Source organism: Aethalodelphis obliquidens, unplaced genomic scaffold (genome assembly GCF_003676395.1).
Source record: "Aethalodelphis obliquidens isolate GAN/ISIS:26980383/991018 unplaced genomic scaffold, ASM367639v1 scaffold61, whole genome shotgun sequence".
Lineage (NCBI taxonomy): Eukaryota > Metazoa > Chordata > Mammalia > Artiodactyla > Delphinidae > Aethalodelphis > Aethalodelphis obliquidens.
Window position 1 is genome coordinate 6,519,707 of NW_020838005.1, and position 18,277 is coordinate 6,537,983.

The window sequence follows — 18,277 nt, forward strand, 5'->3', positions numbered from 1 at the left end:
TACCACAGCTTCTTTATCCATTCACCAGTCGATGGACACTTAGGTTGCTTCCATGTCCTGGCTATTGTAAATAGAGCTGCAATGAACATTGTGGTACATGACTCTTTTTGAATTATGGTTTTCTCAGATATATACCCAGTAGTGGGATTGCTGGGTCATATGGTAGTTCTATTTTTAGTTTGTTAAGGAACCTCCATACTCTTCTCCATAGTGGCTGTATCCATTTACATTCCCACCAACAGTGCAAGAGGGTTGCCTTTTCTCCACACCCTCTCTAGCATTTACTGTTTGTAGAGTTTCTGATGATGGCCATTCTGACCGGTGTGAGGTGATACCTCATTGCAGTTTTGATTTCAGAATAGGCAAATCTTTAGAGTCAGAAAGTAAATCAATGGTTGCCTAGGGTGGCTGGGGGAAGTGGGGAATGAATACTACTGGGTACAGAGTTTCTTTGGGGGGTGATGAAATGTTTCATAATTGGTTCTGGTGACAACTCTGAATATACTAAAAGCTGCTGAATTGCACACTGTAAATGGGTGAATGGTAGGCATGTGAATTACACCTCAACAAAGCTGTTAACAAAAAGTGCAGCGACTCCCTGCCCTGTCCCCTGACCCCGCACTCTTAGCTGGTTCTTCTCATTTTCCTTACTACATGTTTCTCAATAATATTCTCATGCTGCTATTTCTTACCAATTTTCAATTGACTTCCAAAAACGGAACTAAGGAACAGGATGCAGTTTTAAGTTGGCAACTGAGTATGGACCTTGTTGAGAAGGTGCACAGAAGCTATCTGGGGGAAGAGTGTTCTAGAGAGAGGGAGGAGCCAGTGCGAAACCCCAAGGCAGGAGCACGCTTGGTGTATTCAAAAACCAGTACAGGAGTCGGTGTGGTCAGGATGGAACTGGTAAGAAGGGGGAGGGTAGGAGACAGTCAGAAAGGGAGAGGGTCCATATTGTGTAAGGCTGCGAGTCCGCTGCAGGGGCTTCGGCTTTTATCCTGAGCAGCACAAACGGACTTACATTTTAAAAGAATCACTCTGGCTGTTGGGCTGAGACACGCTGGAGGAGTCTGCGCGTGGACGGAGAAAGATCAATTCAGAGCAGCAGCTCCCTGTCAGGGCATTCTGCCCAGGGGACACTTGGCACTATCTGGAGATATTTTCGGTGGCGACAACTAGGGGGAGGGGGTGCTAGTGGCACCTTGCGGGTAGAGGTCAGGGATGCTGCCAATCATTCTAAAATGCGCACGACATGCCTCACAGCAAAGAATTATCTAGCCCAAAACATCAGCAGTGCCATGGCTGAGAAGACCGGCTTCAGAGGCTCCTGCAATAATCCAGACAAGAGATAGCAGCTGCTCAGACCATGCTGCTTACCGTGCAGGTGACATGGAGCAGTCAAGGTCTGAATATATTGTAAAGGTAGAACCAACAAAATTTCCTAGTGGAAAAAGTTCTTTGGCTGGAACAGCTGGAAGGATGAAGTTGACATCAACTGAAATGGGGAAGATGGTGGAGAAAACAGGCTGTGGGCTACGGGTGTCAAACAGTTTGCAGGGTGCAGGTGGGGGAGGTACAGAACTGGAGTCTGGACCTGCTAGGTGCCAGGAGTCGACGACACCCTGAATGCAGACACTGAGCAGGGCGTTCAGGAGAGAGGGTGAAGGAGTAGAGGGAAGTGTGGCAGCGGTCACCACACATCGCCCCGTGAGACTGGAGGGCGTAAGAAGAGAGCCAGGGCCAAGGAAAGATGAGAGAGGGCCAAGGCCGGAACTGCGGGACCCCGGACATCGTCAGGCTGGGATAAGGGAAAGGCAACAGAGAAATGTAAACTGAATAAAAGCTTTACCTTATCATTCTCAAACTCGTAATGGGGAAAAAAGTGTTTGCTTATGACTAAGGTTAATTCAATGAGAATACCCCTAAAACATAAACAGAAATGACTATTTGTGAGAGCTACAATCGATTAACTTTCAGATATAGGATGCTTACAGTAAAAAAGAGTTGATAAAAGTATCTTAGATCAAGATTACGTCTTCTACAAGCCAATGGATAAAAAGCAAAGTTTCCTTACCTGCTGTTTCCTGCCCATGGCAAGTGTTCAGTTCGGCCAGAAGCTGGTTAAAATCATCCTGATGAGCAATCCAGCTGTCCTGAAAATGCCAAAAACTCAATCAGAGACAAGCCTGTAGTCTACCTAAGCTGCGATAAGATATATATTGGAATCAGGGAAATCTGGTAGTTAATGTGAATTTTTAAATGTTTCACCAAAATATTATTTTATAAATTTGAATGAAAAAGAAATAGTATAATTTGAAATGTAATTTATCTATATCATTATTAAAAATGAGGAGCTTGGAAGCTTAAGCCCTGACTTCAAATGTAGGTGACTTATCAAGTCAACTTATAGTCAAAGAAACAACAGGCAACCTGTGTGCTAAATGTTAAAATAAAGCAAAATAAAATATCTTTTTCCTCACTATGGGAAAATTATGTAGGTCAAAGGAAAAAAGCAGTGACAGACTTGAGGGCTCTCTTCTTTGCTCATTTGAGCTGAAAATATCTTGCCCAATTCTGCTTGCTTGCATCCAGCCCAATTTCAGAAAACAGCAGTGGGGACGGGAGGAAGAAGGACTCCAGCTTCCCTGAATCAATCAGCACCCATTTATAAGGGGCTCAGTTAATAAGCTCATCGTAACAAAGACGACCTAGCTTTAAAAGAGAATGAACATCTCCAAAACAATATCAACCTGTGGGGAGCAGGGTTTCAATTCGGGAACTTGCCTCATGCGTACTTTTTAAAGAATGCTTAAGGTTAAGGTATATTGAATAGGTTTACCGGGCAATGCTTCTCCTAAAAAGTTAAGTGTATCTGTATATCCACCTCTTCAAAATTACCTTCAAAATCAACCTTACATAAACTCTTTTTTTTTAAATTGTCCAAGGTGTGTTTATTAATTGATGAAAATAGACAATATTGCTAAACATTCCATCTAGTAAGTGTGTGACATTCCAAACATTTTGAAGTACTGGTCTTGGATTTTGTCCTCAGAAATAGAACATTCCCCTGCCCCTTTTTTCAAGTGTATTGAGATATAGTTGACATATAACGTTATATTAGTTTTAGGTGTACAACATGATGATTTGACAACATGTATATGTTAAACTCTTCCTTTAGTGGTTGAAGATTTTAGCTGTTAGCCCAAACAATTTTAGCTGCTCCAGTCCACTACTCTGAGCTATTGAACTAAGCAATGTAACCCAGTTTACCTAAAGTAATTCCCCAGATTTCCTACCAGATTCTGTTGGCTGCAGAAATGTAAGAACAAAGCTTTCAGTTTAGATCCTTTCTACAGTGAGCAATGATACTGAAAATGAAAGGCAGGGTAAGCCATGAACTTTTAATTACAGGGTCATATTTTCAAAGTGTCAGTGTTTTAAGGGGAAATGTGAATAAATTCAAGTGCTATACACCAACAGTCAGACAACGGGACAGACACTTTCTTTCAGTATTTCCAAAATGAAATGCCACCAATTTTAACAATATAAGCTAATATTACAACGCAGGTAAAGATGAAAATTCCTCTCTGTCCTGAAATGAATATTTCTTTAAAAAGAACACTTTTTGCAAAGTTCAGCAATAAAGCTACTTTGGATCTCTTATGCATAAGCAAGTAAAGAATCCCATAGGGCCATGAGGCAAAACGATGACACGTTACAGATGCCCAGCAGCTTAGTTATGGGCTCCTCAGTTATCGAAAACATGTATGATACACGCTTGAACAGCTTAAAACTGATCAATCAATTTGACTGGATTAAATTTTTTACACTGACAAAAATATCAATTATGCAAGGAAAACCCCCAGCAGACGCTGTTGCTCACTTCATTATTGATCGTAGCTCCTAGTCCCAGGTGGTTATTTTTAACTTGAACTTTAATATGATCTGTGGCTCCTTGCTCCTGAGCCCCTAAACCCTGTGGAGATTAAACACAAAGAGAGTTAGCATTTTTATCAGGTATAAAAATACCTCTCTTCCTTCATCAACTGTTTGATTAATCACTAAACATCTAGGAGGCATTATCCTTGTTCTCAAAGAGGACACAGTCTAATGGATTCTTACAAGATTCTGTAATATCAAGGATGCACTTACAATAATGAATGCCAAGCCTGCAACCTGTGACCCACTTCAAGGACCATGGAAACACTAAGGAGAACATCCTTTCTCTGATGCTCAAAAGCAGAGTGCTACTGCCAAACTAACAGAAGCCCATCAGAGGCATTAAAGTCTATGGTGCTTTCCATTAAATAATTTTACAAAACAACACTGAGGAAGGGGACCCCAAGTCCCCCGCATCGTTAACCCTCATTTGTAAAGAGTCCCAGAGCGCCTGGTGTACTAAATGGCACCCAAGTGGCTCCAGCACAGTGGATGGAGAAAATAAGGTGATATAAAGGGGCCAGACCTTAAGGACCTTGGAAGCTATGGGGAGAATTTGGATATTATTTTTTAAAACAATGGGAAACCACCAAACTTTTAAGCAAAGGAATGACATGATCTAATTTCTGTATTTTAAAAGCTCATTAAGGCTGCTGTATGGCAAATGGCCCAGAGGAGGAAAAGAAGGGAGTCAGGGAGGCAGCTGAGAGGCTGCTGCGTTGATCAGGGCAAGCAATGGCGGTGGTTGGTCCAGGATGGGGCCCCGGATAGAGAGGAATAATGGCTGGGGATTCGGGAAGTGAGAGAGGTCAAGGAATCAAGCACGACTCCCAGGTTTCTGGTTTGAGTAAGGTGATAGGGTGCTATTTGCAAAAATGGGGAAAACTTGGGAAGAAAAAGATTTGTGGGGGGCGGGGGGGAATCAAGAGTTTTATAATAAAAATGATCTACTTGAGATGAGGACAGAGAAGGGACTAGGGCTGAACCCCAAGGAATTCCAAAGCTCAAAAGTCTAGAGGAGGAAGAGCCAGCAACAAAAATTTAGCAGTGGCTGGTAACGGAGAACGAAAAACCGGGAGAGAGGGCAGTATTGTGGAAGCCAAGACAGTGGTATTTCAAGTCAATTATGTCCAGTGCTGCTAAGGGATAAAGTAATGTGAGAACAAAAAAGGATCCATTGGATTTAGCAAGATCTTTAAAGACCTTGACAAGAACCGTTTAAGTGCAGAGATATCAGCAGAAGTCCTACGTGAGTCAGGAATAAAGGGAATGTGAGAAAAAGGAGAAAATGCGTAGTCTAGCTTTAAGGGTGAATAAAATCTTACTCTAAGTAACATAAAACTCTGATGGTTAAGTATGATTCCAAACGCAACTAATTAAAAGGCACCATTTATGAAAATCACAGCAGGTTAAACAATAGACAAAGACAGCTGACGTTTATGTTCAGTTCTAACTCTATCATCACAAGGTCATTATAATTTAATTATTTCTCCAAAATCACTTATTGATCCAAAATAAATTTCTCCCAGTCTCCTAAGGAAGATGTATTCTCCTGATCTGAAATCTCTCTGCCTGGCTCCAATTTCTTTGCTCTTCCCCAAGATACCTTTCCTTTAGACCACCCCATCTTCTCTAGCATCCTCTGGCCAAACTTGGAGTCATCATTACTCCACGCAGTGTTTCTTGGATCCACAGCCCACTTCTGCTTCCGCCGACCTGTAAATGACAAATTATCTCATTAGCAACTTATCTTTCAAACCTGGAGAATACCTCACAAGTACACACATACCTAATGCATACACACGATACTTGCATAAATACAACAAACATTATGTTTTATTAGATACAGATGCAGATTTGGCATCCAATGGAGAGTATCAGCTTGGATCATTTATCCTGGTTTCCCCAATAACTGTATATTCTGAACATACAAACTGACCTTATAAGATTAAAATAAAAATATTCCCCCAAATGTGACAAATCGAAACACATGAGGTACCATCAGCTGGGCCTTCCAATTCAGCAACTGGCAGCAACCTAAGGCACCTGTGACACCAGTGTCACTATCACCAGCAGCAGTCATCACAGACATACGTTAAGTGCCAAATGCTATCCATACATTCTCAGGTTCAATTTTCACAGTAACCCAATGAGGAGAGATCTGCACTTTTCAGATGAGAAAATCTGAGGCCTACAGAAAGAATGTTCCTAATGCCCCCAAGCAAAAAACAGAGTCTATACAAACCAAGGTCCTACCAACTCCAAAGCTTTTATTTTTAATTCACAGCATACGAGAGTCACCCTCCGTGCAACCTACAGATACTAATCATCCCTTCTCACAGAAACGCCCTAAAGCCATATGACCCCTTTTCTGAACTCACACAGTAAATTACCTGCTGCTTTTTTTTGTCATTTAATTAACATTCTTCTGTATTATGGCTGTTTCTATCCATCTCTTATGTTTGCTATTATGCCATAATCTCCTTAAGGCTCACATTCATGTCTTATTCTTTCCTATGCTTCACTGCAAGAAGTGAAAAACACTTTGCCCACAGCAAGCATTCAGGAAAAACATGAATGAATGTATGAATGACTGAGAAAGGAAAAAGGAGGGGAGGCTGAAGAAAGGAGACAAGAAAAGGGGAAAGATAAAAAAAAGAGGAAGGAAGATAACTGAATTGAGGAACTGCTTTGAGTCCCTACAAGTTTTTTTTTAATATATATAAATAACTGACCATTAGAAACTCAAGTTTATCGCTATAGTTTTAAGGACAATTATGGCAGAGAGAAAGAACTCCAAAAGTTTATTAAACAAGCATATGAAACCCAAAAGTAAACTCTGGCCAAGCGGGGAATTTGGAGGTCAGGTGTCATCATCATTCACCTACTGCACCAATGGAAGCAGAGTATCTCACTGTCAACAGCTGCTCACGCCGTGGCAGTCTCCTAACGAGTATAAAAATAACAGCCTCCAGTCAGAGAGGCTCAGTGTACTGCATGTAAAATCAATAGAGACCTGTAACTATCCACACCCTAGCAAAAATAAGTAAACCTTTACTAAGCATGCAGGCAGAAAAAGACTACTCACAAAGAAAAATGAGCTGGGCTCCAATTTAGAGTGCTTTGCAGAAAAAAGGTGACCCCAAAATGCTACATGTGACTACGTTACCACTTATCTAGTAAATACTCAGCTAATGAACAGCATACAAGATGGGCCTTGTTAACCAAGGCTCTCTCTCTGTAAGGCTGCTTCCTGGTGTGTGTCAGAGTTCATGTCTCTACTGTAGTGTCTGCCAAGGGTCTCCGACTGGGGCTTGTATGAAGGAGACATTTTTGAGAATGACTGCACCCACGCTCTGCAACAAAGACGGCATACAGTTTATGTCACAAACGTCTATACAGCAGACTCTAATGCTGGCACAAGACTGGAGAGGCAGCGAGGTCAGCTCCTCTTCCCCAGGGAAATGGCAGGTAGCCTCACCCAGCGGAGTAGGGCAGCTACTCCGCTCAGGGTAGAGTGCCCTGAATCTGCACAATCACTCCTTGGGATGACGGCGGGGGGCGGGGGTAACCATCCTCTAGCAGGGACTCCTCCTACATGGAGATCTAATAGGATACTTCCAGGGTAACCCCAATAAACAGCCCTGCACACAACAGCTGCCAGGCCTAATACCACAAGGTTTATGCCAGGATTCAGCTTACTCTGAAAAATGTGCTGAGTTCCAAGAGCCAGGGACAGAATTTTTTTTTTCTTTGCCCCAAGACACTTTCAGATATTCAAGACCTCAAAAAATATATCATTCATATATTCTTATTAAAATATTATTCAAGACATATTCAAGGTTACAGAAACTGCAGCATAAAATCTTAATGCAATGAAATCCATTAACTATCGTGTTGTCATTTGATTAGAAAATGTAATAACTGCAAGTGTCAAAAACTGGTCTTGAAAAGAGTCTATGAAAAAAAGTAGTATCTTGATAAAATATGGGTCTAAGACTCTGAATTAAATAAGGACTGAAAAGTGACAGTGATAAATGAAATTCTTCTCTTACGTTTATATAAGCGAGATTTCTTACCTTACATAGGGGAGAACCAATAAAATAATATTTGATAACTAGAGAAATGCAGGATAAAAAAATGTTTTTGAGAAACAAAGCAAACTACTAGATTTTAAAAATGGGATAAGTGACTGTGGAGAAGATGAAAGAAAACAAAATATAGTCCATATGGCAAGAGAAAACAAAGGAAATTAGCATACTTACTGAAGTGAAAATGTTCACTAAGATTAATTAGGGGAAAAAAGTAGGTTATAAAACTGTACCTACAGAATTATCCCAATTTTATAAACTATCAGAGGAAATAACTGCTAGGTAGTGAAATGGCAGACTGGGACTTTTCTATGCTTCTATTTTCTCATTTCTAAAATAAGAACACCAGTCCCAAATATCTAATCATAAGGGATGCCACTGACATTAATTTAGTAAATTGTTTAAAAAAAACACAAAATATTATATACTATTAATGTCAAAGATTTGAAATTTTGGGGTCATGGTGGGAAGAGAACGGAAAATATTCTCATGAAATTATGCAGCTTGAGTTGCTGATGTCCACAGATGGCACTTCACATCTGTATATCATTTCATACTTTGAACTATTTTCACGTTCACCATCTCATTGACTTAAGCCAACCTAGTAATGAACATAATCAAAGAAGTTTTTAATAGCCCCAGAGAAACTGATCAGGGAAAGAAACAGAAATGAATAGCAGAGCCAGGGCTAATGTTCCCAAGTGCACGCTGAACTAAGCATACATCAAAGAATATTAAAACCACAAGAAATCTTAGCCACACTGGTTACACAGACGAAGAAATAGAGCCCACAGGGTCACACTCTAAAACACACTCCTTTCTTTAAGTCCCTGTTTAAAAAACAATAGAAATCTGCTGACCCTGGTGACAAGAACGTAAAGATATAGCGATAACTAGATCAATTTTGTCACTTTCTACCTCAATGACCTTGGGGTGAATTATTTTCCTCTGAACCTCAATTTCTGCCCCTGTAAAATGTGAATGGTGCCTTACCCACTCCGTTTTGTGTTCCCATTCCTCCACCCCCTTAGAGGATGCCGACAGCATTTATTTCATGGAATCCCTGTGTAGCGTCTGTTGGGTCTGTTAAAATTTAGCAGTTGTTTCTGCTCCTCGCTCACCAGACACTTTCAAAGATACCGGCCGGCTTTTCAGGACCAAGGCACGACTGCCATCTGGTGGCCGGCAGCCTTAGCTACAGGTATCGTTCAGAAGTTAAACAGCCTCTCCAAAGGGAGGGAATTAACGAACTTCACAAAGTGATGGGAAATGTCAAAGGCAAACTGTGGCAGGGTGGGGCGTTGAGGCCAACATTCCTTCCATAGTAGAGTGTTAGTAATTCCAACTACTAAAGTCAAAACCGCCACTGTCTTACTTATAATCACTCATTAGCCCCGCCTCCCCTAAAAAACGCTAACTTCTTGTGTTTGATGCTTCTAACCCCTTTGCTTTTCTTTTTCTTGATTCAATACACTTTCAAGAACGGGATTTCACTGCCTGAAGAGATTCTGCTGGCCCAACCGCCTCTTTTTAACCAGAGGAAGCTGAGGCCCGGAGAAGTGAAAGAGCCAGTCCGGGTTCCCACAACCGGTGTCCGGACCCCCATTCGAACCCACCACTCGCGTGCTCAGGTCTGAACGTGAGAACAAGCGTCCCAAGTGGGCACTCGCAGTCTCTCACCAGCAGACCGCAGCTAACTTTCGGGGACGGCTGGGCTGGGAAATCTCCGCGGCAGCCAGGGCAAGCCGAGCAGGGCGTCCGGGACTCCGGCCCCCCGCATCCCCCGGCCCACCGTGCGCCGGAGACCGGTGCCCACCGCCACTCGGTCCGGCCGCCGCGTCACCCGGAACCTTCACCCTCGCGCCCGGTCGGGCCTCCGAGCCCAACACTCACGCTCAGCCAGCATCGACATGTCGCCGACCCTGTGACACCGCGGGCCTCGGGACCTGAGCGACGGTGGATACCGCTCGGCGGTCTCGCGGAGAAGCTAGAACCACGAGCCTCGCAAGCCCGGCAAATTGCAGCGGCGACGGCGCGCGCTGCTGACGTCAGTGAGGCGCGACTCGCTCCCGGACCGCGCGGCGGCGAGTGGGCGGGGCGCGGGAAGCCTGGGACTGCATTTGGGTGGATGCTGGGTAGACCAGCGGTTTCCAAGGTTTGTTCCAACTCCAGCATTCCGTGTGTCTATGAAATATCTATAAGGATCATCCACTAAAAAGAGCTGTTATTAAGTTTGGAGGTTTTTTTTATTACAGAATCTTGATATTTTTAAATTGTCAGCTGGGAGTAGATATTGCACTTTTAAAAATAAGGTGATTCAGTGTAAGATATTCCATCTTATTCTTCAGTCTCATGGCAGACCCGCATAGAGCAGGACTTCTCAAACTTTAATGTTTGGGTGAATCACCTGGGGATCTTGTTAAAAATGCAGTTTCTGGTTCAGCAGGTCTGGGATGGGGCCAGAGATTCTGCATTTCTAACAAGCTTCCAAGGACGTGGAAGATGATGGGCTTACTTTGTGTAGCAGGCCATTAAACAACCAAAGGTATGCGTGAACTCAGGGTTAAAATATACTCTTTTCTTTTTTCCTGTTCAAGAAGAGTGCTTTATGAAGAACACTTTATAAAGTGATGGTGATAAACGCTTTCAAAATATTTCAAAGAACTGAACCAAGAAGGTATTTAGGTAAGTCATCTATGCTATTCCCCTGCCTTCAGGCAAGTAAAGACCAATATCAGGGACCGATGATTACTCCTTCTTTTTTTTTTTTTTTTTTTTTTTACTAAATTTGTTTACTTTTGGCTGCGTTGGGTCTTCGTTGCTGCAGGCCGGCTTTCTCTAGTTGCGGCGAGCGGGGTCTGCTCTTCGTTGCGGTGCGCGGGCGTCTCATTGCGGTGGCTTCTCCTGTTGCGGAGCACGGGCTCTAGGCACATGGACTTCAGTAGTTGTGGCTTGCAGGCTCTAGAGCACAGGCACAGTAGTTGTGGCGCACGGGCTTAGTTGCTCCGCGGCACGTGGGATCTTCCCGGACCAGGGCTCGAACCCGTGTCCCCTACATTGGCAGGCGGATTCTTAACCACTGGGCCACTGGGAAAGCCCTCCTTCTTTTCTATAGCTCTGGTAAGTCTCACGTCCATCCCTCCCATCCCCACACCGTTCACATGCGTAGAATTGTAAAAGCTAGCTACACATTCTGTACAGTCACAGAAAGGAATACTTAATGTGTTGCATTACATCTTTATATTCTATTCCAGATATATCACTAACAGTTTATCTATAAAAGAAATAAAGCTGAATCTTGCCAGTTGAATTTAGCTCATTCCTAAAGAGGCACCAGTGTGACACAATGCAGGGCTGGGGTGGGGTGGGGGAGGGGAGGGGAGCAGTCAGAGAACATGACAGAGCCTAAATTCTGCTACCGGCTTGGGGTGAGTCCTTGGGCAAGTCATTTCACCTCTTTTGATATCACTGTTTCAATCTATGAAAAAAACGATGATCTCAGATTATTTCCAAATCTAAAAGACTTTCAGAGAATTACTTTAATCCAATCCGGTTGCTGTTACCCAGAGAGTGGAAGGCTCATCTCTCCCTGGAGGATTTCTCCTGCGGTCCTCACCGAATCTTCCTCAGGCCCCACAAGGAACACAAGTTGAGAAGCACCTACCCACCCTGAGATCCAGTACCCTAGAAATGGATGCTTGATGTCTTGCTGAGATTTATTTGCCCATCCTGGGGGAGGGGGCGGGGGGTGTCTGGTTTTGCCAGGTTGTTCCCCCTGCGATCCGCTTTAAACTCCACCCCATTTCTGTTGCTTATGCCTCTGAGTAGGGGAATGTGTCGCTGATACTGTTTCTCTTAAGTCGACAAGCCAGTGAATGCCAACTCAGGACTCTCATCCTCCAGGCCTCCCGAGTAGTTTATCTTGTCCTCTCTTGCAGTCTTTGTCTGTTGTCAAAGCTCAAATAGGAAGACAAACCCTAGCCAACTGCTTTGTGCAGGGAAGACTCTCTCTTGACCCTAGTCCAGGAACACCTCCCGGCTCCCCGGCAGCAGTTCTGGCCTGCAATTCCTCCTCTGTTGATCCTCCCTATCAAAATGTTATGACTTCAGGGCTTCCCTGGTGGCGCAGTGGTTGAGAGTCCACCTGCCGATGCAGGGGACACGGGTTCGTGCCCCAGTCCGGGAAGATCCCACATGCCGCAGAGCGGCTGGGCCCGCCATGGCTGCTGAGCCTGCGCGTCCGGAGCCTGTGCTCCGCAACGGGAGAGGCCACAACAGTGAGAGGCCCGCGTACCGAAGGAAACAAAAATGTTATGACTTCAAGCTTTAGCCTCCACAAAATCTGTAAAGCTCAACAATGGAACATCGTGTCCAGAGATCAAATCACCTAATGACATCAAAGGGAAAAAAATCTGATTTCCTGACTGCCTTATGATCGTTTTCTTTATTGTCTCAGGTTAGCCTTCTCTAGTTTTGGAGCAAGGTGGTGACACTTCAGTCTCCTTGTCTTGAGATAGTTTTAGGACTGTAGGTGGTAGTGGGGAGGGGGATGGGGGATGGGGGCAGGGAGATGCCTGCAAAGGGAATGCGTAGACACAGGGTTGGAGTTGGATGATGAAGGAGGATGGGCTGACTTGGTCACCACGTGAGAGGGTTTCCAGACCTGAGCTGCTGGCCGAGGACCCCTGTCCTGAGGGTGGGAAAGCATCATATCAGGCAGGGACTGCACTGTGGCAGTGATGATGGACACCCTGGGATCCCCTAGGAGGTTCCCCGAGCCTCACTGTGGCTCTCCCTGACCCCTCTGGCATCTTCCTTCCGGCTTCTGCTGCTCTCTGGGTAAGCAGTGCACAGCCCAGGGAGCTATGTCCACGTGGTCTGTCCCCCCCACCATGATTTTCCTTGGTGCAGTAATTAACAGAATGGGCTCCAAAGTTACAGAGTTCAGATCTGGCTCTGACACCTGCAAGTTATGTCTGCTCTCTGATTCCTCATCTGCTATCCCATGGGGTTGCTGGGAGGATTAGGTAGAAAACACATGAGGACACCTTGTGGGCTACAGCACTATAACACTGTAGGCAGCCATGGCTGTTTACCCTGAGAATTACGGGCAGGTCTTGGGTCGAATCTGCCCCATCCTTATTCTTCATGGTCCTCTCTCATCTCCTACCGAGTACCAGTTGTTGACCTTGGGCAGCTCCCTAAATGTCCTGTGCATCATTTTCCACATCTAGCTGATAAGGATAATGCTGGTACCTGCCTCAAAGAGTTGTGGTGCTGATTAAATGAAGTGATTTAATGAATGTCTTAAACGAAGTTCTGAAGTACTGGAGGACAGTGTCTGGCATGGAGAAGGAACTCGAGAAATGGCTCTGTCTGTATTTGAGTGCACACAGTTTTGTTTTTTAACTGCACACCAAGGCCACCATCTTACTTTAGGGAAATCTCTATAAGTGTTTTAGGGTCATCTTTTACTTACACAGAGTTCATTCACATTTGATCTCTTTTAAAAAACTTTGTTATGAGAGATACCATTAAGTAAATAATACCATTCACAAAGCTGTAGGAGCCCCATTTTTTAAAATTCCACTTTAAAAAATAAAAAGTATATATAATAGTCTACATATACAGTTAGCATATGCATGGAAAAACTGGGGGAGACTATATTCCAAACTCTTAATACTGGCATTTTCAGGGGAGTGGGGAAAGGAATTATGGAAGACTTTTCATTTTCTGCAATACATATTTGTATATCATCAGAACTTTTAAATCATAATAACACGTTACTTCTTTATTATATCACAATAGTTTACATATATATATATCCTATGTATTAATATGCATGCTCCCTATAGAAGTGTTGTCTGGTGGAACAGACATAAATATCTTGCCTGGAAATTTAATCCCATCTTATCCACTCAATCCAAGACACACTAGAAACCTGTCACGGGCACAGGTGACAGTAATCTGTCAACATTTTGGAAACCACTGGACACTTTTAGCATGTTCCTGAGGCAGAGACAGACGAAGAGGGAAGCGTTGGGAATGATGCCCAGCGGTACAGCAGCGGACCCTGCGGACCTGTGGGCTCTGCCACGAGTCCATGTTACTTCAGACTCCCCTCAACCTTGATTCTCTGTGGCTTTCCAGCTCCTACTTCTGAATTTCTCCCTTTGGGGGATCTTTGACCTCCAGGCTCCCACTTCTTGATCCTGGCTCGACTTTCTTTGGTTTTCTGGTCCCTGATTTCTTGAGGACCTCTCCTGCCCCAGGTGCTCAGACACCACGACCACCTGTCTGGCTCCATTCGGGCAGCCCTGCCTGGCATTGGCCTGTGACACAACTCTGTGGAAATGTCTAGATATCTGAGAGGGAAGCTTCAAATGCGAAGACGTCAGTCATATGGCTTTGCAACTCTCTTCTGATTAAAGTGACATCTGCAGTATTTGCAGGCAGGCCAGCCATCTATGGTCTCGGTCTCTGTAGATTCATCCAAGTTGTCGCATGTGTAACAGTCTGTACCTTCTTTATTGCTGAGCAGCATTCCCAGGTATGGATGTATCACTGTTTCATCATCCACCTGTTGTAGGATATCAGGGCTGTTTCCAGTTCTGAACTATTATTGTAAACATTCCCGTGTGTGAACATAAATACCCATTGCTTTGCAATAAATGCGCAAGAGTGCAATTGCTGAGTCATCGGGTAATTCATGTTTAAATTTGTAAGAAACTGACAAAACTTTTTTTTTTTTGGCCACGCAGCCACGTGGCTTGCAGAATCTTAGCTCCCCGATCAGGGATTGAACCCGGGGCCCCGGCCATGAAAGTTCTGAGTCCTAACCACTGGACACCGGGGAATTCCCAGAAACTGACAGAATGTTTTCCAGAGCTGCTGCCCCATTTCACTTTCCCATCCACGGTGTATGAGTGATCTGGTTTCTCTGCAGCCTCTCCAGCATTTGGTGTGGTCACTATTTTCGTTGTATAGTGATATCGTGTGCAAGGCACTCCCAGTCCTGGGTTGAGCGCTCCCTTCCTGTGGCACTCAAGGTCTTCATGGGACCACAAGTCAAATGCATGGACTGAAATCTGGGGACAGAGGCGATCAGACCAGGCCCAGACCACACAGGAAGCTAAAGAAGGAGCTGGAAGGAAGAAAGCGAGGTGGAAAAGCTGAGGGACGGGGCAGGGCACAGAAGAAGTGAGTCTAACCGGCCTCAGCAGCACTTGCTCGGGGGCCTGGGGCTGATGGGTGGTGTGTTGGGAGTAGAGTGTCGTGTGTGTGTGTGTGTGTGTGTGTGTGTGTGTGTGTGTGTGTGTGGTCAGCAAGTAGGAACTTGACAGTGGTTCACCCAGTTAGCCCCTCACCCAACTCCACTGCTAGGGACCAAGACAGCCGAACTTGTCTTTACGAGTAACACAGAAAGGAGGGCCCAGAATCACAGACCCCCAAGGGCAAATCCATACGGCACAGGGAAGACCCTGACATTCTAGACTCATGTTCTCCATGTAGCTGGAAAGGGTCTTCTACATTGCCTTTGATGAAACCATTTAGCAAAGCAGGTAAACACAATTTTAGGGAGGATTTTTGTCCCCTACATGGCCCCGTATCCTAACTTTTGATTGCCAGCCTGCATTCGGACTCCAAGAGCCAGTAGCCTGGGGTCTGGGGTTTTTCCTACCTGGAGAGGGGGGGTGGTATCAGCGTATCAGGAGGCGGCCAGGGCCTGAAGGGCCCACCCACTGACCTCCCCCCGCCCCCTGTAAGGTCTCTTCCTCTCCTGGGGGTTGCCAGCTGCTTCTGAGAAGCCTTTGGTCCAGTCAGAGGCCACCTCAGCTTACACTGCTGCCAGTAAGCACCCAGAGTTTTCCACTCCACACTCATCTGTCCCTCCCCCTCCATGAACAAAGGAAAAGGCACACGTACACACATGTTATTAAAATGAACTGTTTATATATCTCAGTTGAGTCAATACATTATAATGTATTAAAATGGAAAGGTACAAAATTGAAATAAATACTTTCTGATTCATGTATAAATCTTTTTTTTTTTTTTTGTCAAGATGACTTTTATCGTCAGTACATGTCACAAGAAAACATTTAAAATGACACTGAAACAATCATTTAAATCATGGTGCATGGAGGAAAAAGGTAAAGAAAACAACTTTTGGCTTGTTTTGGCATGAGACCTTGATACAATTTGGGTTCCCCAAAACCATGTGAAGGGTGATAAAATAGAAATGCTCAAAACCGACTTAAAAAAATAAACAGGCTTTACAAAAACCCTCTTTTTGATGAACCCGGCCACTTCTCTACATGGTCTGCACTTAACAGTAGATACATTCAGTATTGTCCACGGGAAGACAGCAGCTGCCTTTCGTTTTAAAGAGCTTGGTGGAGAGGCTGAAGGAGTATGCTGAGGTGGAGGTGGGCAGGATGTACAGGAGAACAGAAAGTCTGGACGGTCTTCAGGAACGCCTCTGAGAATGGGGGTGTGGAGGGTCTCTGGAGCAAGGGTTGGCGCTGAGAGCATGAGTCCAGACCTGAAGCAAAGCAAGTGGGCAGGATGGAAACAGTGGCTGCTGTGGGGCAGGGTGGTCTCCCCACCTGAGCAGTTCTGGGTTTGCCCTCAACCTGGGAACGTTTCTGTCTCAGCAAGAGGCTAACCCAGCGCTTTGGGGACAGGGCTGGGACTCTTTTCAGGCACAGCAGCATGGGGGAGACGGGGACGGGTGTGGGGCTTCAATGAATGCCACGGAAGGGGCTTCCTCCTCTGGTTCCCGTCTTAGGTGGCTGTTAAGGCAATAAGGACTTCAGCAAACTAGAAGTTAAGGGCAGCTAAATTCAGCCAGATTGAAGGCAAACAAAAGGTGAGAAAGAGTCCCTTTCTCCTCGGCTACCTTCCCGCCCCAAGCACGGGAGGTCTCAGCTCACAAAGCTCTGAATCTATAGTACGCGGTAGCGGAGGGCTTGCCCTTTGGAAGCTCCATGGAAAAGAAGGCTCATCCCTGGCTTTGGGCAACTTGACCCAAGTTTCGTTTCTCCAGACTCTCTTTCCTGAGGTCCTCTCAGGAGGGCAAGCTATGGTCACCCAGCTGTTGAGTGAAAAGTGGAAGCACCAAGGTTCACGCAGAGTTAGGGCAAGTCCTTGGCCGCAGACCATCTGGCCCATCCCAGTGGCCTTGAACACCGTGCGTCCTGGAAAGCAAGGCCTGATGTTCGAATGCCCCAGTGAGACCTATGCTCAGCTGGAGAACAGGACTAGCCCTTCAGGGTTCAGAAATGTTCCCCCTACATCAGATGGAATGACGGCTACGAAGTCCATGGGAATGTGAGGTCCTGGGAAGGTTTGTGAGCTCATGTCTGGGTCCTCAGGGGAGTGAAAGAAGCTCCTTTGACCTGAATCCACTCACAGGGAAACGTACAGAAGACTGAACAGAACAGACGGAAGAATCTTTTCCTTTGCCCTTGTTCTGGAGTGAAGGAAATAGACCTTGACATGCTACGGGAAGGATGAACCTTAACAGTTGCCTCCATTCTGGGCAGGCTGCTGGCAAACCGCAGGGTGATTTGACTGCTGAGGCCTAGAATTGAAGAACTGACTCTCAGGCAGTTGCTAAAAGATACAGCTACTCACTCCAGCAAATGTGAGGTCAGTAAACAAGGCAATATCCCCTCTCTCCTGTAGCACTAGGTTACAGCCTAACGCCAGAGCTCTCCGTGAGATGCCTGGGCCCGAGGATGCAATGACTTGGACGCGGTGGCAGCTGTGATCTGATTACTCAGCACCCCCTCAAAAGGGGGCATTCATGGGGACCCGATGTGCAGAACGAGAAATGCCGTCTGGGAACCAGTGCCCTGCCTGACTTTTCTCTTGTGGAAGCCGTATGATTTTGGTCCTAAGCAAAATGGGTAACATTTCTTCCAGGAATCCCAGGATTATAATAACAAATCTATAATAAAGTCAATGTGATCATCGAGCTGTGAGGGTACAGATGAAACAAGACTGGTCGGGAGTTGATCATTGTTGAAACCCATGGGGAGTTCTGTGGGAATTCACTGCACAATTCTGTTTTCATTTGTGTTTAAATATATGTTTTGAAATTATCCACAATACAAAACAAGGCCCCTTGGACGCTCTCTAACTTAATCCCTCATTTTCCAGACAGAACCCAGTGGTTAAGCACCCAAAATCACATGGGGAGTTCAGGCAGTACCGGTACTAGAACCCAGCGTTCTTTCTGCAGG

At 45.0% G+C, this 18,277-nt stretch overlaps 1 protein-coding gene across 2 annotated transcripts in view; it reads right to left on the bottom strand.

The window, feature by feature from the left end:
• PINX1 (PIN2 (TERF1) interacting telomerase inhibitor 1) overlaps positions 1-10,066 on the bottom strand; it is a 79,926-nt gene extending 69,860 nt beyond the window's left edge. The window contains exons 1-4 of one of the 2 annotated variants that reach the window (XM_027088032.1): positions 9,924-10,066; positions 5,546-5,655; positions 3,884-3,976; positions 2,075-2,153 (exon numbers count right to left, since the gene is read on the bottom strand). In XM_027088032.1, the coding sequence (XP_026943833.1) occupies positions 2,075-2,153; positions 3,884-3,976; positions 5,546-5,655; positions 9,924-9,942 (301 nt within the window). In that variant the 5' untranslated portion in view covers positions 9,943-10,066. Of the gene's footprint in view, positions 1-2,074; positions 2,154-3,883; positions 3,977-5,545; positions 5,656-9,710; positions 9,730-9,923 lie in introns of those variants that run through there. The other variant, XM_027088034.1, reaches the window with a different exon arrangement.
• Positions 10,067-18,277: the final 8,211 nt, after the last annotated feature.